We start from the raw sequence: 27,969 nt of genomic DNA, 5'->3' as shown, positions 1-27,969 counted from the left end.
ACTTTGTAACACGAGGCTGAGGAAGGCCTTTCCCACACGGTGGGGGTTTGTGAGAACTAAATATTAAAAATATCACACTCTCCGTATCAGATGTAAGTTAGAAATCAGTAACAAGAAGCTAACTGGAAAACCCCTAAATATTTGAAAATTGAAACCTCTAGATAGTCCACAGGTCAAAAGAAGTCCCAAGGAGAAGTAGAAATAAACTGAGACAGTACTGACCACAAATCAAAAAATGAAAGCAGGCACATGAGGCCGCGTGGGGGCAGCCCCCCACAGGGCGCCAGGGACGCCCCGCGGGAGGTGTGCAGGGGGAGGCCACGGCACGCAGCGTGCACAGGATGGAGCCCCTGGAGAACTGAGCGTCCTTCAGAGATGCGGACGCTGCTGGGCCTGGACTCCTGCCAGGAAGCGGCCGCACGGGAGGAAGGTGGCGCCGGGCCGGCGTGCGGTGTGGCCCGTGGGCAGCCAGGCTGCTGGGGATCCCGGGCACCCACCTGGCAGAGGCAGAGCTCACGGCAGGCCCCTCGGCCCAAAGGCCACAAACGCATCTCGTGGAGATGGCAAAACCCCCACACGCTGAGGGGGCTCCTCAGACCCCAGGGCCCAGCCGGCCGGTCCCCCATGGCCAGGGGAGGCCCCACCCTTCCACACACCGCCCAGTCTCAGGGCAAGACCACGAGAGCCGGGGGCCGATTTTTAATAAAAAAATAAGCCGTCCACTTTATTCCTTCAAACACCCCAGTCTGTGCGTGAGGACCAGCCCAGGCCCCGCAGCCGCGCGGCCACTGCTGGCAGAGCCTCCCCCGACCTCCAGCTGCTTCTGGCTGCTTCCTCCCGCAGGCTCAGCGGCGGGCCCTCTGGGCAGGCGGGCTCACCAGGGTGCCGCACGGCTCCCACCTCCTGGAACACAGAAGTGCCCTGGTCGGGGGGAGGGCGCCGTAGGACACGGGCCCCAAGTGGCAGCACCGGCTCCTCTGAGGGCACGGCAGAACGAAGTCCCCGCGGGGGCCGTGCTGAGGGCAGGCCCCAGAAGGGGGGGCTCCGGCGGGTACCCCCCCACCAGCATCCCCTCGGTGCACCCATCTGCCCTAACCCGGGACCCAGAGCCTCTCGGGGCACGACCCCCACTGTGCTCAGAGGAGCTGAGTCTGGGGACCTGGACGTCCTTCCCTGTATCTGGCGTTCACACCAGAAACTCAACTAGTCCGTGCTGAGGACTTACTAAGTACCCGCCGCCTGGGCACTGGGGACCCACCCACAGAAACGTTACTAGTCTTATGGGCTCGTGGTCACGCTATGCAAATATGTGCATAGGCCACGTCGGATGTAGTAGACGGTGCCGTCAAGACACACGGACATGGGGACAGCAGGACAACAGTCAAGGACACCTCCGAGGAGTCCACCACCGAACAGACCCGACTGGAGGAAGGGAACCAACCTTACAAATAAAAGAGCAGTGCAAAGGCCCTGAAGCTCACGTGGGCTGGCAAGAAGGAAGCACCAGAGCCCAGGATGTGGAACCCAGTGGGAGAGGGGTGTCACCAGGGGAGGGGAATTAGACGGCCCCCTCCCGAAAGGGCCTCCACAACCCCAGCTCCGCCCCGAAGGCCTGCATACACCTCCCCCAACCCTGCCTAACATCATCACACTTGGTATGAGCTCCTAAGGACCAGCCTGCTCGGCCTTTGGAAAGCTGTTGGCTCCCACGTGCCCAGAGCAGAGCCGCGGGGAAGGCCTGTCTCTTCCAGGGTGCGGGGCCACCTGCAGCCGACCCCCCACCACTTACCCTGCCGCTCACAGCAGCCTCCTCCTCTTCCGGGCATGCCAGGAGCGCCGGGTTCTGAGCACATCGAGGTGGTCAGAACTGTGTAGGCAGGAAGAGGCAGAGCCCTCCCCAGGGTCTGGGGCTCCCTGAAACAAAACCCAGGCAGGGACAAGTGACCCCCAGCCAGGACAGGCAGGGAAAGCGACGGCAGCAGAGTATGCCAGGGCAGGAGCCGTGTCCGGACACCCCGGACGCCAGGGACAGGCAGCTCCCCAAACCTGTCCTGTGGCATAGAGACACTACAGACTGGGCCTGGTGACACAGCCACATGTGCAGGGGCCACACGTGGGCTATGTCCCCCCCCACCCCCAGCAATGCCAGAGAGGCAGCCCTGTGTCATGGCCCTCCCGGCCAGGCCAGCAGGGCAGGGGGCCTGGAGAGCCCGCCTGCGGGACGGGGAGGGAGGCAGCCCTTCCCTGCACAGCCCCGGCCCTGCCCCCGCTGTCTGGACAGCGCAGAGGTCAGCTCCAGCTGGGGCAGCCACCGCAGGAGACCCCACGATCTCCCTGACTCGGCACAAAACAAGGAGGGCCGGCTCTCCTGCTTGGCCACAGAACGTACGCAGACACCCTCCCGCATGGTTAGATCAGGTTTCTTGTCAGGAAACAAGAAAAGCGGTTTTGCCTCCACAGCCCAGAAAACTCTCCTGAGGCAGACAGTGCCAGAGCAGACAGCGGGAAGGACCTTGGGGTCCCCGGACGTGCAGGGGCGCCCGTGGTGAGCTGGCAGCCGCCAGCAGGAGCCTGTGTGCGCGTGTACTTGTGTGTGTGTGTGTCCGTGCGACACACGAGCCGGAGCCCGCCTGCTCAATGCTCCCGCACGGCTGCGCGGCTGCACGGCCAGGGTGGAGGCCCCAGGGGAGGCCGAGGGGCTTCGTGAGTGGAGAGGTTCCTTCCTCTCCCGTTTTCCACACCAGCCGCGAGGCAGGCCACATCCGCACAGACAGAGCCCAGAGTCAGCTTCCTCCTCAGCAACCAGCCACAACTCCCGCCCGCGCTGCTCCAGGCACCCACAGCCGTGGCCTCGGGGAGGCTGCCTACCTGCACGGGGGTGGTGGCCGCCGGCCCTGCCCAAGGGCGGCTCGTGGAGCAAGCGAAGGTGAGCTCCGACTCCCCCAGGCCCAGGTCGTCCTCGCTCTCAGAGTCAGCCCTCGCGGCTATGGACAGGGTGGTGGGGACGCCGTCGGGGGACAGGGTGGCCAGGAGCGCGGGGAGGGTGAAGGCCGCCAGGAACCGGGCCTTGAGCAGCAGGTAGGCCGGGCTGTCCCGGAGCCGCCCCCGCACCTGTCCCAGCGAGGCGTGCAGGGCTCCGGCGCCCCCCGGCACGAGGCGGGCAGCTTTGTGCTCCAAGGCCGCCTTCTCAAGCAAGAGCGCAGACAGGGCCCGCAGGCTGCACAGGGCGGGGGGCTGGTACGGCAGCCTGCTCCCCAGCGGGGGCACACGCACCCCACGCCGTCCCCTCAGCCACTCTCGCACGACCCCCTCACTCTCCTGGGACAGGAGGTCCAAGTGCAGGGCGCCCCTCTCAGGCCCAGGTCGGGGTGGGGGTGGCCTCTCCAGGCCCAGAGGCTCTCTGAGTCCCTCTGGCCCCGAGGGGGACCCTGCTGTCCCTCCTGGGCCACTGCCAGGGCCGGTGCCACCTCGCAGAGGCGGCTGGCTGGGGCCGGGGGGCTTTGCTTCAGGGTGGCCAGCCAGCAGTGTGGCCTGGGCAGGTGTCGCAGACACAGCTGTGTCCCCGGCCACTTGGGCTTCTCCAGGGAAGGAGAGCCCCCCAGGGCCGTGGGCCCCATCGCTGTCCACTTCCACAGAACCTTGGGACTGGCAAGGGATTGGAGGGCCTGGCGGGTCTGTCCTGCAGCGAGGGTCTGAGTCTGTGTCCCCATTGGCTGGGGGCTGCCAGGGGTGGCTTGGCCCGGGGAGCCTGGGGCCCTGGCCCATCTGCCTCCCAGGCAGGGAGGGTGGGAAAGCCACTGACAGTCCTTTGGGGTCAGAGGTCCCTGTTGGCCCACGAAGGCCCACCACAGTGGGCACGGGGAGCAGCCCCTGAGCTGTGAGCACCCAGGTGACAGGCAGAGGGGTGCCGGCCGCCGTGTGCGGCCCACCCTCACGCGTGCCCACAGCTGGCGCTGGGCTGACAGGCTGCACAGGCAGCTGAGTGGGGCTGAGGGCTGCAGGTAGAAAGGGTGGTGCTTCTGGCAAGCCCTGCTTCCGGGACGTGGCAGGGGCCTGAGACTGGCCCAGGCCACCTCGCTGGCCGTTCACAGGGACCTGGCGGGGGCCCAGAGCCGACAGCCGGGAGGCAGCAGGGGCAGCGTCTGTGGAGGCCGGGGCGCCGGCCAAGACTGGCAAGACGGAGGGCCTTCCGTTGTCGGCCGAGGCCCGAGCACCTGAAGCTCGCAGCCCCGTCGCTGCAGGGGCGCTGGGCCCGGGCAGCACCGAGGCTGTGACAGCCAGGCCCGGAGCCGAGGGGCCGTGGGGGGCTCCCGGGAGACGGGGCTGGAGCAGCAGCGGGGAGGCGAGCAGCAGCTGGGGCGGGAGAGCCACGGCGCCCTGGGCGGCCTTCCTGGCCCGGGCCTCCCGCAGCCGCTTCTCTCGGAGCAGCTCTGAGACCGTCTTGGGCTTGGGCCGGGGGCCACACGGAGCTGGCGGGGGTGCCCGCGGGCCGGACTCGGCGTGGCAGGGCTGCAGCGCCCTGCTCCCTTTGTGGCCGGCGCTCTGCTCTGCAGGTTCTCGGGCCGGCGCGCTCCGGAAGCCGGGGCCTGCGGGGCAGACAGAACACGCGCGCTGACGAGGGCCACGCGTGCGGATGGGAAACGGGCGCTCCCTCGGGAGGGCGCTGGCGGAGGGCAGGGGGCTGCTGGGACTGTGGAGCAGGGGCATGGCGTCCGAGCTCCCGCTGCGGCCAGGGTGCTAGGTGGGCAGCAACAGGCCTGTCGAGGACGGGACAGCACTGTGCCCCGTATGTTTTTGGAACAAAGACCCCTGGCCGCCTCTCATGGTCTCCCAGGACCCCAGGCCCCCACAGGGCGCCACTGGCATGGGGAGACTGGTGGCGGCAGAGGCCCTGCCAGACGCCCGGGGCCAGAGGCGCCCGCACAGCCCCTGAGTCTGCAAGGGGCAGGGAAGCCCAGGGGCGGCTGGTGCTCTGGCGGGAGGAGCCCGAGGGGCTGTCTCTGAGGCCTCCCACCAGCCACACCCTCATCCCTGCCATGGCCTTCAGACGAGACCTATCACTGGGGCCACAGCTGTGCTGCTCAGAGCCCGAAATTCAACACCTACAGCAAGTCTGTCCCTTTCCCGCTGCACAAGATAGCGAGACAGGGACGGAGACAGACAGACGATACCTGTGGTGCTCCGGGTGCGCGACGGTACCTGAAAACGAAAGGTGAGCGCCTCAGGGAAGTCCCTGGCCGCCCTGGGTGAGCTCATCACGCCGGGGGGTGGGGCTGTGGGATTTGAGGGAGAGACAGGAGCCTGGCCATCCAGGCAGAAGGCGCCGGGGCCCGGGCAGAGCACCATGGGGCTGATCTGGTCATTCTGTCATCCCCTCCAGCTGTGACCGGGCTCAGGGACATGATCGCTCCTGGGAGCCCCCACGCCTGGCATCCCACCCCAGCAGGGCCAATGCCCAGGGCAGCCCACACCGAAGGGCTCGGAGGCCTCCTCACAGGAGTGGGGGGCGCGGGGCGGTGGGAGGGGCACGTGCAGTGGATGCAGGCAGGCGCAAGTGCCCCCCGGGTCCCCGGCAGGTGGGCAGACGCCTCCGGGGAGAGATCCCTGGGCGAGGGGCGAGGGGCCAGGCAGGGCCAGCAGAAGCCCCGCCTCTAGGGCACCCGGGACGGCCCCCCGTCCCGGAGGAGCTGGTGTCACCTACTCCCCGGCTGCACGCGTGCTGTCCGTCCCCCCCGGCACTAGCCCTGCCCGGTGAGCCCGTGTCCAGTGCTCACCCCTATTTCTCACCGGTAGGAGCCCAGGCACTGGGTCCCGAGGGCCGGGCTGCAGCAGGGCAGGGGGCTGGGCCTTCCTCTCTCGAACGACCTCCATGCAGCCGGCTGTGTCGATCTGGAACAGCTAAGCGACGAGTGGGACACGTACGTGACCTATACACGACAAGAGCCTGTCCCCTTTCCCCACCAAGGACCGAACAACAAGGTGCCTGTGACTAACGCAGGCAACTGCAGAGCCCGGCTGCCCAGATGCCTGGGGGCACAGGAGCAGCGCTCCCTCCTCCGCCTGGGCCTCGGGGCCCTGAGCCTCCCTTCACACCCGGGGGCTCCCAGCACTGCCAGGCCTGCGGGCGGGGTGGTGCTGCGCCGGGGATGCTTTTCCACACCGACCTGCCTGCTCAATGTCGCAGACCCACTGAAAGACCCTTTCCAAGGGCCCAGAAGTTCAGAAAGTCAGACTTTAAGAAGCGAATCCATAAACGTCACCACTTCGCCCAACGAAAACCGAGCACGAGACGAGGAAGCTGGGAGGAGCTTCTCACCTGGATGAAGAGGGTGAACACCGGGGTGCTGGCCAGGTGCGCGTCCTGAAGCTGCTTCCTGACGCCATCGGCTGAGGAGACACCACGGCTCTGGCTACCGAGGCCCCTCTCTGAGGGCCCCCAGGACCCCAGCCTGCTCTGTCCGTCTGCTGCCGCACTCAGCCAGAAGGCCAGGGACCAGAGGGCAGGCCAGGCCTGACCGGCCCTCCTGAGCCGAGAGTCCCCACCCCCAAAACCACCAGCTTCTGGGTCTGAAGAGACCCTTGCCAAGGCCTGAACGGCCGGTCACTTTGCACACAGTCCCACGTGCCCGTCAGGTCGGAGACAAAACCCAAGCAGCCCTCCACGGGGGGGCATGTGGGTCCCCTTCTGCGCACCCCCCCGGCAGGGTCACCCCTCACTGCCCTGTCTCTCCCCAACCCGGGACCCACAGGAGGCTCCCGAGGGCCCCAGCAGTACCTTGGGTGTGCGGCACGGCACGCCTCCGGGCAGCGCTGGGCAGGACGATGTCGCCCACCCACGGGCTCACGGCCATCAGGAGCTGGCGCTCCAAGAGCCTCCGCTGCAGCGAGTGTCCCCGGCCCCGCTGCCTGCTCCCCATGGGCCTATGCCACAGTGGCGAGACGCAGGCGCCGGCCCCCGCCGGTGAGCCCAGAGGACACGGCTGCCTCAGTTTCTCCTTCTGCGTGAGGAAGGAAGGCACCTGGGGTTCCCAGCCCTTCCCCGGACTGGAGGGGGCAGAGGGCCTGCCCCTTCCAGTGCCCGGCGCCGGCGGGCCGTGTTGGTCCTCACTCAGCACCTGCCGCACCGTCTCCGGGGGCACCCTGAGCAGACGGCTCCCGCTGACAAGAAGACGCGGGGCTGGACACGTGCAGGCCTGGGACAGGGCCTGCGGCGCCCGGAGCCCACAGCAGGGCGGTGGCCTCGGGGCTGAGGCCCGGCACGACTGCCCGCCTGGCCGGGCCGCAGCCAGAGCTGACGGGGCCCCTGCCCCAACAGCCAGCTCCCCAGGTGACGGCACCAAACGCCCATCAATCCACAGGCAGCAACCTGGGGACTGGGCGCAGGGGCCTGTGGTTACTCACGCGGGAGAGAACCCGCGCGGCACGGAGCTGGTGTGAGCCCTGCCTGCTGCCCCTCAGGGGCCAGAGTGGAGTCTCCAACCTCTTCCAGGACAGGCCCGCCTGTCAGGCCCTGACCGCAGCTGTGCGCGGAGCCACAGCGCCCTGACACCTCTTACGCTGACTGGGCAGGTGTACGTGGGACTGCGCAGGGTGGCCCTTTCACAGGGGATCCCCTGGACTCACACGGGCCAGCAGACCCCTCCTTGCTGCCTCCCCGTGTGGCCTGGGGACAGAGGGGTCAGCGCAGCTCCAGGTGCCCGCCTAGTGGCAGCCTTGGAAGCTCACACGCAGCTTTTAAAGCAAAGTGCTGCTGGTGGCCTCGATGAAACGGCTGCTGCCCTGGATGCACTTCTCCCGAAACAGGCCAGGGGTGGATGTTCGCCTGAGTGAGGGCAGGGGTTTGTTCCCAAGCGCCCAGGGACCCAGCCGACACAGCCCCGGCACCAGCCTTGGTGACCGTGAGCGGAAGAGCATCTGATCAGGTGCGCTGGGGCCTGTGACCTACCTCGTCCGCTGGCCCCTCGGAGCCTGAGGGGGGAGGACCCGCCGAGCCCGGGCAGCCGACAGCGCTGGCACTGGGGCTGAGGGTCCCAGACGGGGTGGGCACTTGGCCTCCTTCCCGTGCGGAGGCCGAGGCTGGGGGGCAAGTCGCTCTGGCAGCCTGTGCCCCGTTGGAGCTGTCGGGAGGGCTGGGTGGGGCAGCCCGGCGGCCCTGGCCGCCCCAGGTGCCCCCCTGCCTGGCAGGAACCCACAGGGCCATGTCTGGCACGGCTTGCTGTGCCGAGGGCAGCACGTGGCCGGCTGCCTGGGCCTCTGGGGCTTCTTCGGGCTCCGAGTCCTCACTGAGCCTGCTGCTGCTGCTGCCGCTGCAGTCCCCATCGCTGCTGTCCTCGCTGCTGGAGCTCCAGCGCTCGCTGCGAGGGGGCCGCCGCCGCCGCCGGCCCCGGCTCTGCTTCTTCTGTGGGGAAAGGGCTCCTTGGAGGCCTCGGTGACCCGGGGCTCATGGACCAGGGCCCTTGGGCAGGCAGGCCAGCCCTTTGGGCAGAGACCCCGAGCGGGCTTGGACACGGTGCACGGAAAGCACGGCACCCCAGCTGCTCCAAGATGACGGCAGCTGCTGGCAGCTGCGGACACCAGCCGCCCCTCCTCTCCCAGCCCTGCATCCCTCCCCCCGGCCCGCGGTGATTCCGGCCCCACACCTAATCCAGCCCCCCGACTGAACGCTGGTACACCTTACCCTAACCATGATTTTCCACTTGCTCAGACACTGGGAGCCCGTCCGATGGGGTAGTTCCGAAGCTATTTTTGCCCAGTGACCTACAGACACAGAGCAATGTAGAAGCTGCTTCACGCAGCGCCGGACAATGGGTCTACCAGCTTGAAGGGGGGCCCTTCTCGGAGACGCGCCATCTCCCACAGAGGGCCTGTGTTGTGTTCCATCAGAGCAGGGTCTCTGGGCACCTGCATGCACCCTCACATCCAAGCAGCTCAACGACAAGCAGGGCTTCTGATTCTTGGAGGACAATTGGCCCTTTAACAGAATTCCAGATGATGCAGAACCCAGAGAGAAAAGCCATCCACGCTTATGTAAAAACAGCCCCCGTGCATCTGCCACGCCCCAGCTTCTACACCCGATGTTTAAAAGCATCTCTTCTTTCCTCCCGGAAGGTGCTGGCGGGAGGACCCCGGTGCCCTGCTCTCATGGACAGCGTGACCTGAGGCGGATGCCAGGATTCTGCACTCGCCGCGCTGGGCCACAGCACATGTAGGATTTCTCCCAAGGAGAGGCTGCGGACAGGTGTGGGGACTTTGCTGCCGAACCCTCAGCTCATTCCAGCCAACAGATGGCGGGCTGGGTGACTTGTGTGCTATCACTTGGGGAGACACGATGCGGTCGTTGAAAGCCGCGGTTGTTGAAAGCCATGGTCGAATGTGGGACGCATAAAGATGGAAAAACAACCATGACAGATGGCAAAATGGTATGAAAGAGCCATCATGACCTCGTCACGTCGAACGACTCCACTTTCAAAAGCTGTCCCAGACACGGGCCCAGGGAGGATGGGGCAGGAGCGCGCCGGCGGCACGGGCCTCCCCTGCAGCACATCCACACTCGGCTCCCTACGCTGGCCGTGTGTCAGGCTGCAAGAAGGAAAAGCCGCGGCTGCCTGCTGAGGACGGGGGGGGGGGGCGGGCAGAGACCAAGGCGGGCAAATGGGCCAAGGACTCACCAGCGCCATGCTTTTCTATCAGTTCCACCAGCTTCTCCTCCTCCTTGGCGCTCCACCGCCCCTTCTTCAAGCCGAAGTACAGCCTTCGGAGGTACCTGAGGGCAGCTGGGCCACGGGCCACGTCAGGCACCAGAAGCATGATGACCCGCAAAAACCACAAACTAGGTTTCATCAAAGGTAAACACTTTCAATGCGCCTCTGGGGACGCCATCGAGAAAGTGGAAGTGCAGCCCACACGCTGGCAGCGAGCATGTGCCAGCGGCGTGTGGGCTGAGGGACTCCTGCCAGGGCACCAGCAAGCCAGCACCAGACACCGCTCCAGTCCTCCAAGGGGCAAGTGGGGGCGTCTGGGCGGCTCAGCTGGCTGGCTCTCCGACCCGCACAGGTCATAACCTCGCAGTCCATGAGTTCGAGCCCCGTGCCCGGCTCCACGCTGACAGGGCGGATCCTGCTTGGGCTCCTCTGTCTCCCCCTCTCTGCCCCTCCCCCGCTCAGGTTTTCTCGCTCCCTCAGAACAAGCTTTACGACACTAACGGGTATTTCTCCAGACGGGATGTGCAAACAGCCGGTTAACCCCATGCAGGCACGGGCCCCACATGGTGAGCCGTCAGGGAGACTCCAGGCAGAGCCAGGCCCACTGAGATGCTGGCCGTTGGCGTGTGCAGGCGCCACCAGGGCGTGCAGTTACCACGTGACCTGCAAACCCCACTCTGGCGCACCCCTGAGGGCAGCTCATCTGGCCACAGGCGTCCCCGCGCACAAACGTTCACGTTTCCGAGGCTCATCCATGCTGCCGTGTCAGGATGGCATTCGTTTATCTTGTGAAGTAACCTCCACCCACAATGTGGGGTTCGGACTCATGACCCTGAGATCGAGTGTAGACATGGCAGAGCCAGCCGGGTGCCCCCGTTTTGTTTGTTTTTAAGGCTGAATGATATCATGCCATCCATCTAATTCTAGAACCGCGTCTGTGGTCTCCACACCGGCCGTTTCCGCCCCGCGCCACCGTGCCCGTTCGGGGCTCTGCTCCAGGAGGGTGCGGGCGCTCACTCCGTCTCCCTAGGATCCCGCTGTCTTCCGCGGCGCCTGCACTGCGTCACCCTTCGCGGGCACATGAGGGCCGCACTCTCTCCATGCCCTGGTCAGCGTGGCCTCTTCTCCAGAACCCTTCCAGGACGAGCATCCGACATGCGCGAAGCGGTCCCTCGCGGCTGCTGTGACCGTCCTCCCCAGTGACCCCTGCCTCTGGAGGAACGTCCACTCGAGGCCCCCTCCTCCTCCGTGTTACTGTTGTTGTGAAACAGGGTTCCTTCGTGGGGGTCACAACGTCCTGAGCTGACCGGGGCGAAGGGCCACACGCGCAGTCGCACTAAAGCCCGCAGGCCTGTACCCTGAGGGAACACACTGTGCGGTGCATGGCTGGCGCTCTAACGGAACATCGTGAACACGCCTGAGGGGAGACGAGGTGGCTGAAGCCGCCTCTGGGGCGCTGGGCCGTCGGGGCTCTGGCGGAGCACCTCTGACAACGGGCTTGGGGGCACTGCCAACCAGGGCCGCCTCACGTTCGATAGAAACGCCATCCTGCTTCCTGACCGGCCGCCCCACCCCCACCAAGCCCCGGCAACACACCACCCTGGGCCGCGGGCTTCTCCCCCGCCCGCTGGCTGCCCCGGAAGGCCGCCCGCATCCAGCGGGTCCAACTCACCGGTCTCGGCACTGGGCATCGCTCCTACCTGGCACCTCTTCCCGGATTTTAAACCAATCCTGCTCCCCATACTTGGCAACTGCTCGGAGCAACTTCTGCGGGAAAGGACGGCGATCCAGCGATGAGTCTGTGGGCGGCCACGGTCCCCACAACCCCCGCTCGGTCCCCTTAAGAAGAGACGTCAGAGGAAGGCTCTGCTCGGCCCCCCAGCAGCAGACTCACCGCATCCTCCTCTGGGGCCCAGAGCCCCTTCTTCAGGCTGGGGTCCAGGCTCTTGGTCCAGCGGTAGATGAGCTGCATGGAGTCCCTCCCTTCCATGTAGTAGACGACTGGGGACAGAGGGGCCGCGTGACCCCGTGTGCCCGGGGGGGGCACTGAGGCGGCCCGCGGCGGGGGCAGGGGTGCGTGCTAGCCCACTCACTTCTCCGGTAGGGGATGTGGCTGCCGACGCGCATCTCCTGGACGAGCTGGGTGAGCAGGTGGTCCTCCTCCGGCGTCCACTCCCTGCGCTTCAGCCCCTTGTTGTGCTGCTGGTACTTCTGCAGGCACTGGAAGGCGCTGCGGTTGGTCTTCCGGGGGCCCAGGGTGAAGCAAAGTGGGTGTTACCCGGCGAGCACCCCTGCGGAGGGCGTCCCCGCGACTACAGACTGCCGTGAAGCCCCAGACCGGACGTTTACAGCGAGAGACCGAGTTCAGAGAACTCCGCGATGGCTCACTGACGTGGCGCTGGAGCCGCACCACCTGCGCGCTGGGGGCCTGTGCTGCCACCCCAATCCCGGGCCTCACCCGTCTCTCTGCAGCCCCCGGGGTCCGCCCAGACAAGGGGCAGCTGCGAGGTGGAGGCGTGTCGGGGCGCGGAGACCGGCGTGGTGTGGTGCCCACATCTCTGGAGGCCCCTCCCGGGGGGCTCCAGGGTGTCTGGACTCGCTTCTGTACACACTGCAGTTCAGCAACTACACCGCCAGTCTATACCACAGACGCTTTTGCTCAGATCTGCCCCGTCACTCGTTCCCTTATGGGAAAAAAGTTTCCCAAAAGCTAATTACTGTTACTTGAACTCTCTTTTTTTTTTTTAAAGAAAACTCCTGAGTTACAGACAACAAGAGACACACAGATGGGCGTGCAGTCTGCTAGCCATAAGGTCTGGCTGTGACGATGACTTTTTAGACACAACACCACACGCGTGGTCCTTGAAAGAACGGAGCAGCCAGACCTCGTCAGAACTGAGGACCCCTGCTTAGCAAAACACACCGTCAGGAGAGAGAGACCAGGAGCCACTGACGGGAGAGACCATCTGCAGAACACACCTGATAAAGGGCTGTTACTCTGAACACGCACAACAGTCCTTCAAACTCAACAGGAAAACAATCGGATTAAAAAACAGACCAAAAATTGGGGCACCTGAGGGCTCAGTCAGTGGAGCATCTGAATCGTGGTTTTGGCTCTGGTCATGATCTCACGGTTCATGAGATCGAGTTCTGCGCTGGGCTCTGTGCTGACAGTGCGGAGCCTCTTGGGATTCTCTCTCTCTCTCTCTCTCTCTCTCTCTCTCTGTCCCTCCCCTGGGCATGCATGTGCTCTTGCCCACGTGTTCTTTCTTTCCCTCAAAATAAATACTTAAGAAAAAAAGACCAAAAACCTCAACAGACCTTTCACCGAGGACAACACACAAACAAGCAATGAAGCACCGGGTGTTTGTCACCAGGGAAAGGCCACCACCACAGCCTACGAGGGCGGCCGGGGTCTGCAGCCCTGACGGCACCACGCAGGGCACCACGCAGGGTGAGGGCTCGGGCGGCGGGACTCCCGTTCGTGGCGAGGGCCACATGACGTGGGCAGCCAGTCCACAGGACGGTTTGGTGGCTTCCTCCAGAACTAAACACCCTCTTGGCATATGACGGCTCCTTGGTGTTGACCCAAAAGACTTGAAAGCTCCCCCCCCGGACATCCGTGCACAGGGGTCAGCCAGCAGCTTCACTCACGACCGCAGGGCCCCGGAGGCGACCAGGGTGCCCTTCAGCAGGCGGTGGAGGAAGTGCTCCATCCGCACGACAGGACGTCCGCTGGGAAGAAACGCGTGGTCAGGCCGAGAGGAGACGCGGGGCCCTTCACGCACCTGCCCGAGCGGAGGGCGCCGTGGGAACGGGCCACGCGGCAGGACCCCGGCCCCGCGACATCCCGCAAGAGGCACAGCCGTGCAGGCAGTGAAACGACCCACGCGAGGCCGTCACAGCGGACGCCTGTCACCGCGTTCGTCCCAGCCCCCAGAGCGCCACCGCCAGGAGGGCCGAGTGCCCCCGGGGTCTCTGGGTGACAGCGGCAAGTGAGTGCAGACCCAGTCCTGGGAAAGGGTGTGGACGGCAGGGGACAAAGGCCATAGCCGAGTCTCTGCGCCTTCCTCTCACTTCCTTGTGAACCAAAACCGCTCCAAAAAAACCAAACTCTTAAAAGAGCCCCAAGAAACTAAGGAAATGAAAATAAAAACTGACTTTAAAACCACGGCTCCCAGAGCACGTAAAGTAAGTGTACGCACACCGGGCTCCTTAGCAGCTCAGCGGAAGCGGAACACCAGACGCGAGGAAGGCAGTGCCTTTCCGACGCCACCACGCTGGCACGGCGCTGGAGCTGCGTGCCTCGAGACACCGAGCTGAGGACTCGGGGGTCCCCGCTGCTCCCCGCGCAGCCGTGGTGGACTTCAGCGTGGCTCCCTGCACTCACATGCTTGTCTGGGAAAGTGATAAACTAACTACAGGTCGGGGAGTTTACAGATCGCTTCCTCAGGTCGTGAACCCGTAAAATTCAAACCAGAGAACGATTCAAGAGACTCCAAGAAACCAAACCACGGAGAGACTGACAAAGCTCGTTCTTACACAAACTAAGATCCAAAGACGTGAGGAAAAAACCAAAACCAAACCTGACCTACAAACCTACAAAAGGGAGAAGAGCTCACAGCAAGCTGTTCTCAGAAAAGTGGGCCTCACGTGCCTCACGCGCAAAGACGGACGGAGCGGAGCCCTTCATCTTCACCTCGGAAATGAGAAAACCAACGCAGGAGCTCGGAAGAGAGCGGGAAGGGGGTTTCCCTCGAACCCCTGGGCTTGATGGGAACAAGGAAGGACACAGGCCGGGAGGGGAGGGGAGGGGGAGGGCGAGTGAGCACTCAGACAGGATGGGGTCCGAGGGGCTGGAAGCTTCTGGAGACTGCCCGGGGAGGGTTCTCCCAGGGCCACGCCCTCTTAAACGGCAGGAAGAGCCCGACGGCCCCCAGGGCGAGGTGCGACCCGCAGCCCGCAGGGCCCCCGAACCCGCCCGGCCTCCCTGCTGCGGACCCGCTGCCGCCTGGCGTCTCGGGGGCCCCTGGGCCTCACCCCCAGCTCCTGGGCGATGTGCTGCCACTGCAGGTGGCCGTGCGCGGCCGCGAGGGCCTGCAGGCGCCCCACCTCCTGGCCGCTCCACTCCTGCTTGTTGATGCTCGGGTGTTCCCAGTTCTGCCAGAACTTGCGGATCTCCTCTGCGCCGCGGCCGCCCTCAAACTGTGGCGACAGACACAAGCAGCCTGCGAGGCCGTCCCCCTAACGGCCGGCCAGGACAGCCAAGCGCCTGGGACAAGCACGGCCCCCGACCAGGTGGCCAGGACTGGCACCGCAAGGAGTGGGGTCTGGGCTCCGAGCGCCGAGCCTGAACCTTCGCGCCCACCCACCTGGGAAGAGGCAGCTCCCCCGGCAGGCGAGCCCGAGGGGCCGCTCCACGCTGCTGGCCGCGCGCCTGACCGGAGGCGTCGCGGCGGGTCTAGCGGCCACAAGGAAGCCTGCCCACCTCGAGCTGACGCATGGCCCTGGCCGCCAGGACGGCTGCAGGCCGTCACCCCAGCGCGGCCCCAACTTACGTTAACGTTGGAGATCTTCTCCCAGTCGTGGCTGTCCAGCCTGTCCCCCAGCAAGGCCTCCTCTGGGAGCTCCCTGGAGGAAGGACCGGGTCGCCAGGGTGAGGCCCGGCCTTCCTCGCCTGTCCCCGTGTCACAGCCTCCCCAGAAGCCGCAGCTCACCGGATGTCCTGGACCTCCCTCTCCGTCTCCCTGCTCTGCTTCTCCAGGACCTGCCTCTCCGCCTCACTGGTCACCCTACTCCGTTTCTGGTGCAAGTATTCCAGCCTGCGGGGCAGAGCAGAGGCACTGGGGTTAACCGCTTCAGGGCCGTGCCCTGGGGGTAGGGGCGTCCCTGGGGCCAGCTCAGCCTCCTCGCGCACCGGGGCTCGCGCACCGCTCCACGCGATGCCGCCCAGTGGCAGGGAGCACACACGGGAGCCCGGTTCCGGCTCCGAGCCTGCCTCTTGCAGGCAGAGGGCTTTCCCAGCTCCACACCCAGAGGAAGCAGCCAGCGACACCCCCTCTCCGGGCTGTCACCAAGGTCACGTCAGCAGCTAGCGTGACGCATCTGCTGACGCGGATGGGAACAACCACCAGCTCAGCGTGGGCCCAGCGCGCAGGAACATGCTCTGCGGGCAGCCTGGCGACGAAGCTGCAGGAGGCCTCTCCGGAGGCCCGGGAGGAGGAACCCACCCGGAGGCAAGTCCTGACCCAATACGGAGCCACGAGACCGTGGGCCCGGCCGCCAACACCCCAGCCCAGCCGCAGGTGCCACGATCAGGTCACATGATGTCAACCCTTCATCACACAAAGGGTGGGTCTCACGAGCAGCCCGTTTTCACACGTGGACATAGAGGCCGAGGCCAGAGAATCCACCCGGACCACCTGACTGAACGCGGCCACTCGGCCTGCCCGGTTCTTGCACGCCTGGCCTCCGGCTCGGCCGCCTCCTTGGGGAAAAGTTCCAGGGGTCGGCGTCCCTCCCACCGGGAGCAGGGGGACTCAGCCACACCAAGCGTCTGCCTGCTGCAGAGCCCCAGGCCTGGAATCCCCGTGGCCCTCGGGGAGGCTGGCGCCTGCGGCCACACGTACACTTACTTCAGGAGCTTGGGCTGAAGCAGGCGCTGTAGGCGGTCGCTCACCACCGACCTTCTGAGCAGGGCCTTCTCCCAGGACTTCCCTGAGAAGAACGAACGGCATCAGCGGTGCCTTCCCGACTGCCCCTCAAGGAAGTAGCACACGACCATTCCAGGACCACAGCGCCGGCAGCGGAGCCCGGCTGCGGACACGGACTCTCTGTGAAGCGAGCAGGACGCCATGGCCCAAGCTCACGGAAGGGCCCCTGGGGCTGTGTTCGGGTCTGGGTCAGGAGAGCCTAGACCATGAGCTGTGGGGACGGGGGTCCCCGCATGGCACGTGGGGCAGGCTAGGGCTTCGAGTGGCCAGTGCCAGAAGTCAAGGCTCCAAGGAGCCCACGGAAGCGGAGGAGGGTGCCTGTGGAGAGGCAGGGCTGCGGTGCTGAGGGCCAGGTGCGGGCGCTTACACTTGGTCACCAGGAGCTCCTCGAAAGCCTTGATGCCCTGGGCGGCCTTCTCCCGCGTGTCTTCGTTGGCTGGAGGCCCCTGCCAGACAGAGCGGCGTCACGGCGCGGACGGAACCCGAGCGCTCTCGCCTCATTGGCCTCCTCGAGCAGCCTGGCCACATGGGAGGCCCGGCAGCGGACACGTGGGCGCGGAGCTGGGCTCTGAGTGGCCGTGAACACAAGCCGACCGGCGGGCACAGAGGCCCCATGGGGCTTATCCGTGGAGCTGAGGCCAGCGTGCCAGGTCCAGAGACCTTGACTTTTACCACCAGGCACCAGAAGATTTCAGAGAGACTGGAAAACGTCACCCTGAAGACGACGAGGGAACTGGCGACACCCACGGCGTGTGCGGAGAGGAGAGCCCCTTCCCACGCGGCCTGCCCCTCCCCCACTGGTGACCATGGAGCCCTGGCTACTCACCACTCCGGTGACCCTGTCTTTGAAGTACGGCTTCATGAAGTGGCCTATGTACAGATTTGGGGGCAGACTCTTGCCGTCCTTCATCTTGGGGCCTTTGGACCCTGCCAGGTCACACATGATTTCCTCCTGTGACAGACACAAGGGGTCCATCTGGGGCCAGGCAGCAGAGGCTCCCCTGTGGAGAAGGGGGCCCGGGCAGCCGGGGAGAAGACACAGGTCCTGGGTGCCCGGCCGTGGGGGTGCTGAGGGCCCGCCCTACCTGCTGCTCCCGGTTCTGGGCCAGCAGGAGGCTGACCTCCGCCAGCCGCTCCTGGATGACCTCCTGGTAGACCATGTTCAACTGCAGGCAGGTCTCTGGGTCTTCAGGGAGGGTCTTCTCCTTGGGGTCGTCCTCACCATTGCTGGCCTCTCCCCACCTCTCCTCTTCCTGGTCACAAGTGGGAAACCAGGGGTGAGGCAGAGGACCTGCAGACACTGACCTCCTCGCCATGACCCAGGCAGCAGCCTCGAGGCTCACGCCCGTCACTGAGCCACGTACAGCACGAGCACGGGCCACAGTCATGGCTGTGAGAAAATCCACTTCTGGAAATACGTCTTGGGTGGGGAGGTGTGAGGAGGTGAGCATTTTCCAGTTTCCATGATAAGTGTTTCTGGGAACCTGAAGTTCAGAACGGGCCCACGGGCGTCCGTCCCCAGCAGGGGACAGTGAGCAAGAACACGAGTGAGGAAGGCCACGGCAGAGCCGGCAAAGCTAAGACCCGGGGACAGGCTGCACGTGGACCAGGAGGTGAAGCACTACGGAAAGCCTGTGCCACAGGGACCGCCTGGTTAAAACCAGAAAGCGATGCTGCACCTCCTGCTTCAGCAAAAAAACTGAAAAGCAAATTGTAAAAATCCTCCAAGTTAACGTGAGATTCTAAACTCAGAAGCGGCAACAAAAACCCAAGGTGGCCGAGTCGGGGATTTAACCCTCCCGAGTGTCTGAGCTCCGCCTCGGTTTGCAGTGGGTCCACGTGTGTGAGTGGCCGGGACTGTGCCTGCAGGGACCGAGGCGCAGTCAGGGAGCCCCGAGGGGCTGCCTCGCCCACTCCCACCCTTCTGTGTGTGAGGTCAGAACGACGTGCATGCATGTCACGGGAGCTCAGATACTCGGGAGGCATTAAGTCTCCACCTAATGACAAGAGTCGTTCCCAGGGACGCTTTCAATTTTGGTGACAATCGCTTTGGGATACGTCATCTCCAGCAACGAGCGCACAGAAAAACCAAGATGGGCTTGGGCACCACCCTCCAGGGCCCACCGGCAGGTGTGCTGCCTCGGCGGGCTCCGCGGCTGGGCCGGCGCTTACCGAGACTGGGGAACTGGCAGCGTCCGAGTCCTCCTCAGGCAGCGAGTCTGCGGGGACACAAGCACGGGGTGTTGCGGGCGTGACATGACGAGCCCCCGCCAAGGAGCCGCCAGCAGCTGCAGCGCAGGGCTGTTTCCTGACGGCATCGGGCGAGGGAGGGGCTGAGTGCGACCCGCTGCCCAGGCAGAACGGGCCCTGCACCGCAGGCGGGGGCCACCAGGAGGGGCAGCCTCGCGGACCAGACCCATTTGGGGGAGCTGGAGCTATGGGGGGGGGGGGGGGGGGGCATGGGGGCCCTGATTCTCGGTGAGGCCAAGGCCCCGGCATGATCAGAAACTGTGAGAAACAGCCTCAGAGCTGCCCCTGAGGCTGGGAGAGGTGGGTAGGCCTGGGGGCCCAGTTTCTTACAGATCCTGACCACACAGGCAGGCCTCCAATCAGAGCTGCAGTGAGGGGCCCTAGGGCCTGGGGAAGCATGTGGGGTGACTCTCAGCTGTCCTGCACGGACGTGGCCGACAAGCTGAGCTCTGGAACCTTCCCTGAGAAGGGCAGCTGGCCACCCACCTGGGACAGCCGGACGCAGATGCCCCCAAAGGGCACGCATGTGCGGCCAGCAGGTCCATGGCATATGGAGGAGGGGCAGCGACGAACCGTCACGGGGAGTAAAGGCAGAGGCCACTTTGCGAGAGAAACCACTGGTCCGCAGCGTCCGTGGCTGACAGGAGCCGGAGGGCAGATGGGTCCAGTCCAGCCACGGCCTGCAAAAGCTCACCTGCTTCAGAGTCCAGTGCGAGCCCAGACTCAGAGACCTCCACGCCGAGACTCGAGGAGCTGGGATCCAAAATCCTTTCCAGCTCTTCAATCTCCTTTGCTATCTTCTCTCTTTCCGCGTCCACGTCCATGACTCCTGTCGCCAGAACACGTCACGAGGTTTCAGGAACCTAGGGTCTGAAGACACACACACCCGTGGGCGGTGACAGAAGCCTGACCAAAGCAGGCACTCCCGCTCACGGGAGCCTGGGACTGTCACATGACACTCCCCCATCCCCCCACAAGCACCCACTGCTCCATTGGGTGCTGACGCCATGTGAGTGTGGCCCACCCGCTCTGACCCAAGGCTGGGACCGGGGGTGCGGGGTGGGGGTGTGGACACCTGGACACCAGCATGGCCCAGGAGCCTGGCCTGTCTTCCCTGGGCCAGGCCGCAAGAGAGCTGGCCGTCCCGGGCAGAAGCAGCAGGCTGTGGTGGCCAAGTCACCAGGGGCCAAGAATGAGGCCCAGGGAGTGAGGACCACAGCGGCACAGTCTACTCTCCTGCCAGGAGATGCCCGGAGGGCAGCCGGCAGACTTGTAGGAAATGCAGGCAGCGGGCACCCCGGGGCGGCCGAGGGAGGCCCGGAGGGCAGGGTCCCCTGCAGTTCCCTCTCTGTCTCCAGCACCTACAACAGCACTAGCACCTGCCGAAGGAACAGAACCTTCTTCCCTAGTGACAGCAGCCTGCGAAGTCTAGAAGGAATGGAAGCCGGGAAAGAGAGGAGAATAAAGCTGCGACAGAGAAGAGAGCAAAGGAGACGTAGAAGCCAGCACAGACCTAGCAGCCAAAAATCAGGCCCCAGAAACGTTCCGCGCTGAGGTCTGACACCGGCGGCCACCAAGTGGGAGCGCGCTTCAGCGCGACGGAGCGCTGTCTACACTCCAATCGTGCGTAACGCAACCAGCCAGGAGCCACGCAGCTCTGCAGGGCCGGCAAGCGGCTACCGGCGCCAGGCCGCCACCCCCGCGGCCAGCCCGGCCCCCGCCCCCGCGCCTCCCTCCGCCGCCTCTCCCCGGCCCCGCCGCCCTCACCCTCACCCTCCGGCCCCGCCGCCGCCTGCGCCACCGCCCCCGACACTCGCAGCAGCCGAGCGGCAGGGGAGCCGCGCACCGGAAGTCCCGCCTCCGCGGCCGGAGCGCGGGGCACGCCGGGACGTGGCCGGCGGGCGGGCGGATGCTGCCCCCGCGCGGCCGCCCTCGGGACTGCCCGCGGCCGCGCGCCGGTGTGCGGTGGGCGGCGCTGGGCCGCGGCTTCTCCCTGAGCGTGTGACCTCCGGTCTCACCGAACCTCGCGGGCTTGTGTTTCCGCCTCTGCTGAGTGTATCCCGGGCTGTTGCTTTGCAGCCAGTGAGCAAACCTGCCGTGTGCTCAGTGCTGCCGCGCGGCCGGGCGAGGGGTAGGCGGCCCCCAGCGCCCGGACCCCGCGCCCTGAGTGCACCTCGGGGGCCCCTCGGGGCGCCGCCCGGGCCGGGCTGGGCCCGCCTGCAGTTGCGCCTTCTGGGGGCAGAGCGGGAAGCGCCACTCTCGGAGTGCGGGGTGTCTCCGGAGAGGAGGAGGATTGCGCGGGAGCCGGGGAGCTCACCTGCCCCCGGTGGACCGAGCAGGCGGGGCTCCCGGCGCCGCGCGGGGGGAGGGCAGGTCAGGGACAGTCTGCGTCCGGGGAACCCATCCGCGCAAACCGGGGGCCGCCTGGCGCTGGAACTCCAGACAGCAGAGCTGGGTGGATACATTTAAGTCTTTCACCAGGGGCTGCTCCAAACGTACTACAGGAGGCTGCCTGTGCACGCGGCTCCTTTATCCAGACCCTCTTCCCTGCCACCGCCCACAGCCCCTCGCCTCACCTTGCAGAGGTGGTACAGGTCTGGGCGGGCTGAAGGGCAGGATCAGGAGTGGGCGGAGCACCTGAGGGTGGGTGGGTCAAGTACACCAGGCTGGCGGTGATCTGCCTGCACGTCTCCCACCGCCTTAAAATGGCCAGTCTGCAAGCAGGGCTGTGGCCGGAGGCAGCGGCCCGGCAACCGCCGCTCCTGCTTCCCATAGCTTTCCCGGGCTGTCGTGTGCGCGCCCAGAAGAGGATGGCGCCCTAGCGCTTTCCCACTAGACCATCCTGTCAGAAGCCCGCTCTGGCAAGAGACCCCGGTACCGGCTTCTCACCAGCACGCAGGGGCAGGAAGTGACCGGGCGAGGATAAGCAGAAAGACCTGTGCAGTAGTGACTTCTGCAAACCTCTTAATCTGTAGCCAAGATCGGAGGGTGTAGCAGTTCAAACGTTTTTCAAAAATCCAACCACGTGACAGAAGAATGCTCATACTAGAATCTAGCCCAAGTCCACAACACGTGGCTGTGCCGCACGCACACCTAGCACGCTGGCCGCCTCGGTCGGGCCCAGGCAGCAGCGTTTGGCGTCCGCTTGACCCCACAGGCCACCGGGCTAAGGCTGGATTTATCAGCACAAATTACCCACGACAACCAGATGCATGCCCTAGAGTCAGATAATGGTACTAGGTTTTTGAAGCATAAAGAACTGGTTAAGTCACAAAAAAAAAAGGTACAGTTCATGTGAGTTTTACCATTTATTAAATAGGAAAGCTGTCCGTTTGAACAGAAGAAAAGGAAATTTAAAAAAATAACGTCTAGAGGAAAACGGCCAAAAAGGCGTAGAGTGCACGTCGTGCTTCCCCGACGTCAGCGAGCAGCTGGAAAGGCACCTGGGAACGCCCCGTGCTGACCCAGGAAGGCTCCGCCCGCACTCGAAATCCCTGAATTCCAAACTTCATCGTATAAGATGCCACTCGAAACATGCATCAACACCCTCCAGCCAAAGTCGCTTTTTGAATCTGACGGCCCACAGGTGCGTTTAGATGGTCACGCACAGTGGCCCGTGTGATGGGGACCCCGCGGGAGGACAGCAGCGTCCCCACGCGGGCCATCCAGGCTCAGGGCTCCACTTGCAGGGGCCGCCCACTAGGCCCCAGAAGCCGGGCCGGGGCACCAAGTGACGTCACAGAGGCTCGAGGGCCCTGGGAGGCGAGCACGGGGTTGCGGCACGCCTCCCCACCCTCCTTACGGAATCAAGGATGATCGACTGAACTTATCTTACGATTAACGTTCTGGAATAACGACGGAAAACACTTATTTCAGAACTGCTGTTTTCACATTTAGTTAACTTCAAAAAATCACTGGCTTTCATAGAAACGCCTTCCGATAGAGCACGAGTCCACAAAGCGGCAGGAGCCCCCGAGGAAGGGCCGTGTCGAAACCAGGCGTGGCTGTCACACGCAGGGGCTCCTCGCTCAGCTGGCTGCTAGTGCCATTCAGGTCGTGAAGTCAGCTGCCATGACAAGGAGTTTTACTCTGGCCGGAGGCGACGTACTTAGACACAGTGGCACTTTCAAATCCAGCAAGCGGTGGCATCTGGACGTAGGCAGGCTTCGACCCCGGGAGCACCTCAGAGTTCTCAGGACTCCTCTTCCTCCCCTTTAATTTCGGAAATCCTGTCTATAGATTTAAGGATTTCGGCAACAAGATTCAACGTTTCAGCTCCAGAAACCAGCTGCCTAAAACGGAAACGTGGACATCACTGCCCGCTACTGCCCCCGGCCCATGGCAGCAACGGAAGCAATAGAGCGAAGGGGCTCCGGAGTGAAAGGCGGATTTTGGGTGGGGGCCTGTGTGTAGGACGCCCGGTGAGGGCCCCAGCAGCTGACCCTTCCCAGGGGCCTCCTGCGCACTTATTCGCTTCTAATGACGAGAGGGCAACCCTGTCACCCGCCCCAGGCGTCAGTGCTCAGGTGAACTTGGCTACTGCCACGCAGACGGTTCCAGAGCTCGTCGGTCAGGTACGCGCTGCATGGCCTCGGGGTTACCAGCGCCGTCAGCGCCCTGCTGTTCCCGGGGCCCCGTCCACTGCTTGGGCTGCGGTCACGGCTCAAAACCCCAGGCTATGGGCCACGGGCTCCCCAGGGCCGCCAGCCTCCCCCGCCTCCCCCCCGCCTGTGACGAGACTCCCTCAGCTCCCCAGCGCTCACTTTATGGAGGAGTGGGCGTTGTTCATGACGACGCGAAGGTTCTGCAAGGCCACGTCGGTGTTCTGCTTCACCACCGTCAGGCTGGCACCCTGGCCCGACCGCAAGGCCTCGTTCTCGCGCCTGAAGTTAGAGACCTGTGCCTGCAGGGGGCGCGAGAGCGGGAAAGGGCTTTCGTGGCCGCACACAAGAGCATCTAAAAGGTTGTCCAACTGAAACTGACCACGGCACCTGCGGCAGAGGCAAGGGGGACAGGGCTGCGCCCGCAAAGGCCACTCTCCACGGGGTGGGGGGCCCTTAGAGGAACGGGCTTGTCCCGTCGCTCACCCACAGGGATGAGCAATTCAGGCCAGTGTCCGTGCTGTCTCAGACGACACAGGAAGTACCCCAACCCCTCCTGGTGAGAAAACCAGGGGCCGGGATGACCGAGCCGGTGCCTTCGCTCACGGTGGCCGGGGTGGGGGGAGAGCCCGCAGGTCCCAGATGCAGGGGCTCCAGCCCCTGCGTTTGTACCCCCGCCGTTGAATCACCTGGAGCAAGCTTATTTCCTGCTTCAGTTTCAGGACGTGATTTTCCGCCTTGACAGCCCGTTTCTGTCACAGAAACAAAAACATGGAGGCGTCACTGACCAGTAGCTCGGCGAGACGGATGCAGGACGCACGCGGCCCCTGCCCTCGCCCAGGTGGCTCTGCGGGCTGGCAGCGGAGGAGAGGCCACGCCCGGCGCGTCACAATGACCTGCCCCCCCCCCCCCCCCCCCCCCCCGGGCCCCGCGTACTGTCATCAGCTCCAGGTTCTGCTCCACCTGCTGGACCGCTGACTCCAGGTCGTGGTAGTCACTTTCCTCCTTTATCATTTTCGCTTCCAGCTTCCGCTCCAGCGTCCTCACCCTTGGCAGAGGGGAGACCCAGTCACTGCCAGCTCTCGCACCCAGTTCTCAGAATGCGTCCGGGAGGCAGTTAGCTTGGGCAGGTTAGGCAGAAACCCCAAGACCCCGCTGCCACGGCGGGAGCCCAGACAGGGTCCCGACTGGCTCGCGGTCACCAGCTCTGCTGTTCTCATCACGTGTGCTCGGTTTGGGCCTAACGTTCCAAATAAACTTTCACTCAGAACACTAGCCACACGTCTGATGCTGAGGACCTGCGTGTGACGGAAGCCAGACTCGGCTCAAGCCTGATCGCTTCGTTATTGATTTACGATGGGTTCGAGGGTTAGCAAGTGTTTGGAATTGCGGGCCTAACTAAGAGCTTACATACATTTCTGTTTGAGTTTCAGAGAAGCTCTGAACCTCAGTCAGCTTTCTTCTCAGCTTAGAATTTTCATCTTTCAGCTGCAGAGAAAGAAAATCCTCATTAGAATCCCTGTGTCTCACTGAAAATGGCTGAGATCTGTAATCTGGTTCTGGGACTCCCTGAGTAGCCAGCCTCCCATTAGCTTGCGGGGAGAAAGGCACGGACGTTAGTGTCTCCTGAAGGCCTCTGGTTACGGAGACCAACTGTCCTCATGACTTTTTTTAAGGGAACGATCAAGCCTCTTCTAGTCAAAGCACGGCAAGGTGTCCCTGAGCTGCCGCCCAGAGGGGACCCTTTCCCGTGGGTCTCAATTGCTCGTGCCTGAGCTGCGCCACACCCCACGGTGCTTGTCACACGCGGGATGGGTCAACGCGGGGCACCAGCGCACATGGGCTCCAACCGATGGCCGCACCACAGACCGTCTCATCCCCGGAGCCAAAACCCCAGGCCCCCATGGACACCAGGTGGCTCGGGGTCCTCCGCGAGTGCTCTGCTCACGCACGGGTGCCGGCCAGGGCGCCGCCGTAGGGTGCCCCCACTTACTGCTTCATAGCTTATCTGCAGCGTCCGGAGGTGCCTGTCTCCCAGGGACTCTCCGTGAGCCGTGAAGTCTGCACTGGGGCTCCCCGCCGGAGAGGCGCGGGAGTCAGAGTCGCTCAGCGTCCACGGGGGCAAGGTCTCGGGCCCCACCAGTTCCGACGGGGTGGAGAAGAAGGAGACGTACTTGCTGCAGGGCGACGTGCCGGTGGCAGCCCCCCCCGGGGAGCGGGTCTGCTCCACGCTGGACGGCAAGTAGGCCCCGTCCCAGCCGTCGTCCTCGTCGTCGTCATCATCCTCGGCCAGAAGGTCGCCAGCCCCTGTAGGGTCTTCGAAAAACGGCTGCTGATATTCCAGGCCGAACCCCACGGTCTGGGGGGGTGGGGAGCTGCGGCCAAGTCCCAGTGGGTGCCTTGTGGGTTCCTAAGGAAGGCGGCCAGACGCACCTCTCAGACTCAGAAGCCACTAGGGTGGCTCAGAGGCTCTCAGAAGCCTCTGAGAGCCAGGAAGGGTCCCACTGGCTTCAGCTGGGGCTCCCTCTGCTCCCCCTGCCCGAGCCTGCGGTGTCCCCCACATCGGGAGAGAGAGATGTCCTCCACGCGGTTTTCTGTGTCCGGTCGTTGAAACGATGCCTTGATTTACCTTTGAGTAAATCCGGTTATTAGCGGTGTCTTCTCCCGACAGGCCGAGGCTCTTGGTTTTCAGGAACTCTTTGAAGGAGAATGGATTCGTCTCTGCAAGATCTTCAAGTTTATCATCTGCAATGGTTAATGCACAACGCATGTCACAAATCCAAAAAGTCTCTTGAAACTCATTAAAAGGAAACTTCCCAACTCGTTTTTTTTTCTGGAACACAACCGCATCTAAGATCTATGATCAGGACACACCCTCATCATCCCACCAGGACTTAGTGACGCTGGGAAATGAGAAGCCTGACCAATAAAACAGATCTGTACCCACGTTAAGAATCCCCCCCCCCCACGGTTTCTGCCCCCAGGGATCACCTGGGGGGGGTTTCTACAAGGACATCCCATCTCCACCCCCACACAACCCAGTTAGTTGGCCTGAGGCATGATCTGTGCTGGGGACCATCAGTTCCAAAGGTGCAACAAATTGGGGATCACCGCCCCCCACCTCTATCCCTTTCCCTGCTTGCCCATCTGCCCTCCCCCTCTCTCCACTTCCTTCTCGTTCTTTCAGTCCACAATTATCAGAGCCCAGGTGCCAGCCTTGTGTGAAGCTGACTCCTGCTCTCCCTGCCCTTCCTGCCTCTTCAGACCCTTTTAGTAGGACTTCCTACCTCTCTGTCGTCCCGCATGTCTCAGCTTCTCCTGTCCTGCACCCTCTTTCCTTCTACTCTAGGCTCAACGACCGAATCTGTGGGACTCCACCCCCACCTCGTCTTTCAGGCTCCAGGCACAAAATTATCTGTTGTCAAATGGACAACCCACCATGGCCGTGTGCTTGGTATTTTGTGTTGGGCAGGGAGAGAAAGGATTGCCCAACTACTCTACCTCCAAAACGTGTCTCCTGGGCTCCCGGCGGACCTTGCTTGGTACACTTCCCCTTTCCGTAGCCAAAATCTGTAGAGACACCATCACCCAGCTGTGATCACCTTTGTGACAGCTTCTCTTCAACGTGGGGTCTCGGGCACAGTGATTCTCACGGCGCGGGGAACTTTCAAAACACAAGCCCCATGGCCCCTGCGCGTGGGCAGAACTTCTGTGGGCCCTGACTTTTATGATTTGGAAAAAGCTCCCAGTAGGCTCTGATGACCAGCAAGGCTGCACACGCCCACCGGCCGTGGTTCCCTCTGAAGCCCCTCGTGGGCTGCCACTCCTCTCTGAGACCCCAGTGGAAGCACCTAAACTCTCACTGCGCACCCGGGCCGACGGGCAGCAGAACTGCTTGGGGGAGAACGAGGCCACTGCCCCTACTGGATGAAGGCTCTGCGGCCTTGCCCCCCAGCACCTGGAAGGAGCACCCGCTGGCATACCTCTTTCCGCACTTACCACCATCCTACATTGGAAGTGTCTGTGTTGGGGGGCGGGACCCAAGGTCAGACTGTGAGCTCCTAGCTGGCGTGGGGCCTTTCAGCACCCGTGGGTTCCCAGAGGCCGGCGCAGGCGGCACTGAGTCCCATCGCTGGGTGGAGGGCGCAGCTAATGCTAACGTGGCGCCGGCTAGGGGTCCCTGAGGCTTGTCTCTCACCTGTGTCTCCCACGGAAGCTAGCACCGGACTGGGCACATAGCACATAAACGTCGGCCGAATGCCGAAGAAGTGGGAGTCCAGGTCCCTGCCATGGGGGCGCTCACAGTCTAGCTGGGGGAGACAAGACCGGCGCTCATAGAACGCAGGAGCTGCAATAACAACAAAAGCGATTGTCCGCGCGCTCTGCGCCGCCCGCCTCACCTGGCGCCCGTCTCGGCGGGTCGGGGGCGGCCCCTGGGCCTGGCGTGCTCGGCCCCGCCGTCCCGCCCGGCCGCTCACCGTCCGGAATGACGAGGCTCCGGGCTCGCGACAGCGGGGGGACGCCCGGGCGGCGCGCGTAGCCCGCCATCGCCGCGGGCCCGGCGGCGCCGGCCCTCCCTAGCCCGGCAGCTGCGGGTCCATGGCCCCGGCTCCGCCCCGGCCGCGGCCCGAGTCCCCCGGCCCCGTCGCCCGCCGCCCGGCCGCCGCTCGCAGCCTCTCGCCGCGGCTTCCGCCCCCGGCACCG

At 64.3% G+C, this 27,969-nt stretch overlaps 2 protein-coding genes across 6 annotated transcripts; both read right to left on the bottom strand.

Annotated features, from left to right (window-relative positions):
- Window positions 1-696: 696 nt before the first annotated feature.
- SNAPC4 (small nuclear RNA activating complex polypeptide 4) lies at window positions 697-20,499 on the bottom strand. 3 transcript variants are annotated; one of them, XM_039219635.1, is made up of 23 exons: window positions 20,438-20,499; window positions 19,359-19,493; window positions 18,587-18,633; window positions 17,500-17,667; window positions 17,241-17,366; window positions 16,782-16,860; window positions 16,337-16,418; window positions 15,419-15,523; window positions 15,260-15,332; window positions 14,742-14,906; window positions 11,795-11,942; window positions 11,596-11,702; window positions 11,374-11,468; window positions 9,669-9,763; window positions 8,678-8,757; window positions 7,946-8,398; window positions 6,776-6,998; window positions 6,317-6,387; window positions 5,788-5,898; window positions 5,172-5,199; window positions 2,869-4,586; window positions 1,790-1,914; window positions 697-903 (listed from the first exon to the last, which is right to left on the bottom strand). In XM_039219635.1, the coding sequence occupies exons 2-22, from the start codon at window positions 19,486-19,488 to the stop codon at window positions 1,798-1,800; spliced, it is 4,221 nt and encodes a 1,406-aa protein (XP_039075566.1). In that variant the 5' UTR covers window positions 19,489-19,493; window positions 20,438-20,499; the 3' UTR covers window positions 697-903; window positions 1,790-1,797. The 3 variants fall into 3 exon arrangements, with proteins under 3 accessions (XP_039075566.1, XP_039075567.1, XP_039075568.1); XM_039219636.1 differs by lacking the exon at window positions 20,438-20,499 and adding an exon at window positions 20,178-20,198; XM_039219637.1 differs by lacking the exons at window positions 19,359-19,493; window positions 20,438-20,499 and adding an exon at window positions 19,151-19,329.
- Window positions 20,500-21,959: 1,460 nt separating this feature from the next.
- On the bottom strand, window positions 21,960-27,962 carry ENTR1 (endosome associated trafficking regulator 1). 3 transcript variants are annotated; one of them, XM_039219676.1, is made up of 10 exons: window positions 27,744-27,962; window positions 27,464-27,613; window positions 26,767-26,835; window positions 25,895-26,010; window positions 25,259-25,675; window positions 24,680-24,753; window positions 24,202-24,313; window positions 23,955-24,017; window positions 23,428-23,567; window positions 21,960-22,956 (listed from the first exon to the last, which is right to left on the bottom strand). In XM_039219676.1, the coding sequence occupies exons 1-10, from the start codon at window positions 27,811-27,813 to the stop codon at window positions 22,857-22,859; spliced, it is 1,311 nt and encodes a 436-aa protein (XP_039075607.1). In that variant the 5' UTR covers window positions 27,814-27,962; the 3' UTR covers window positions 21,960-22,856. The 3 variants fall into 3 exon arrangements, with proteins under 3 accessions (XP_039075607.1, XP_039075608.1, XP_039075609.1); XM_039219677.1 differs by lacking the exon at window positions 27,464-27,613 and having other exon boundaries at window positions 27,666-27,961; XM_039219678.1 differs by lacking the exons at window positions 26,767-26,835; window positions 27,464-27,613 and having other exon boundaries at window positions 27,666-27,961.
- Window positions 27,963-27,969: the final 7 nt, after the last annotated feature.

The sequence above is a fragment of the Hyaena hyaena genome, unplaced genomic scaffold, assembly GCF_003009895.1.
Source record: "Hyaena hyaena isolate Hyena2069 unplaced genomic scaffold, ASM300989v1 scaffold_823, whole genome shotgun sequence".
In the NCBI taxonomy this organism is placed as follows: domain Eukaryota; kingdom Metazoa; phylum Chordata; class Mammalia; order Carnivora; family Hyaenidae; genus Hyaena; species Hyaena hyaena.
The sequence above is the reverse complement of the archived record's forward strand: the minus strand, read 5'-3'. Positions and strand labels throughout refer to the sequence as shown.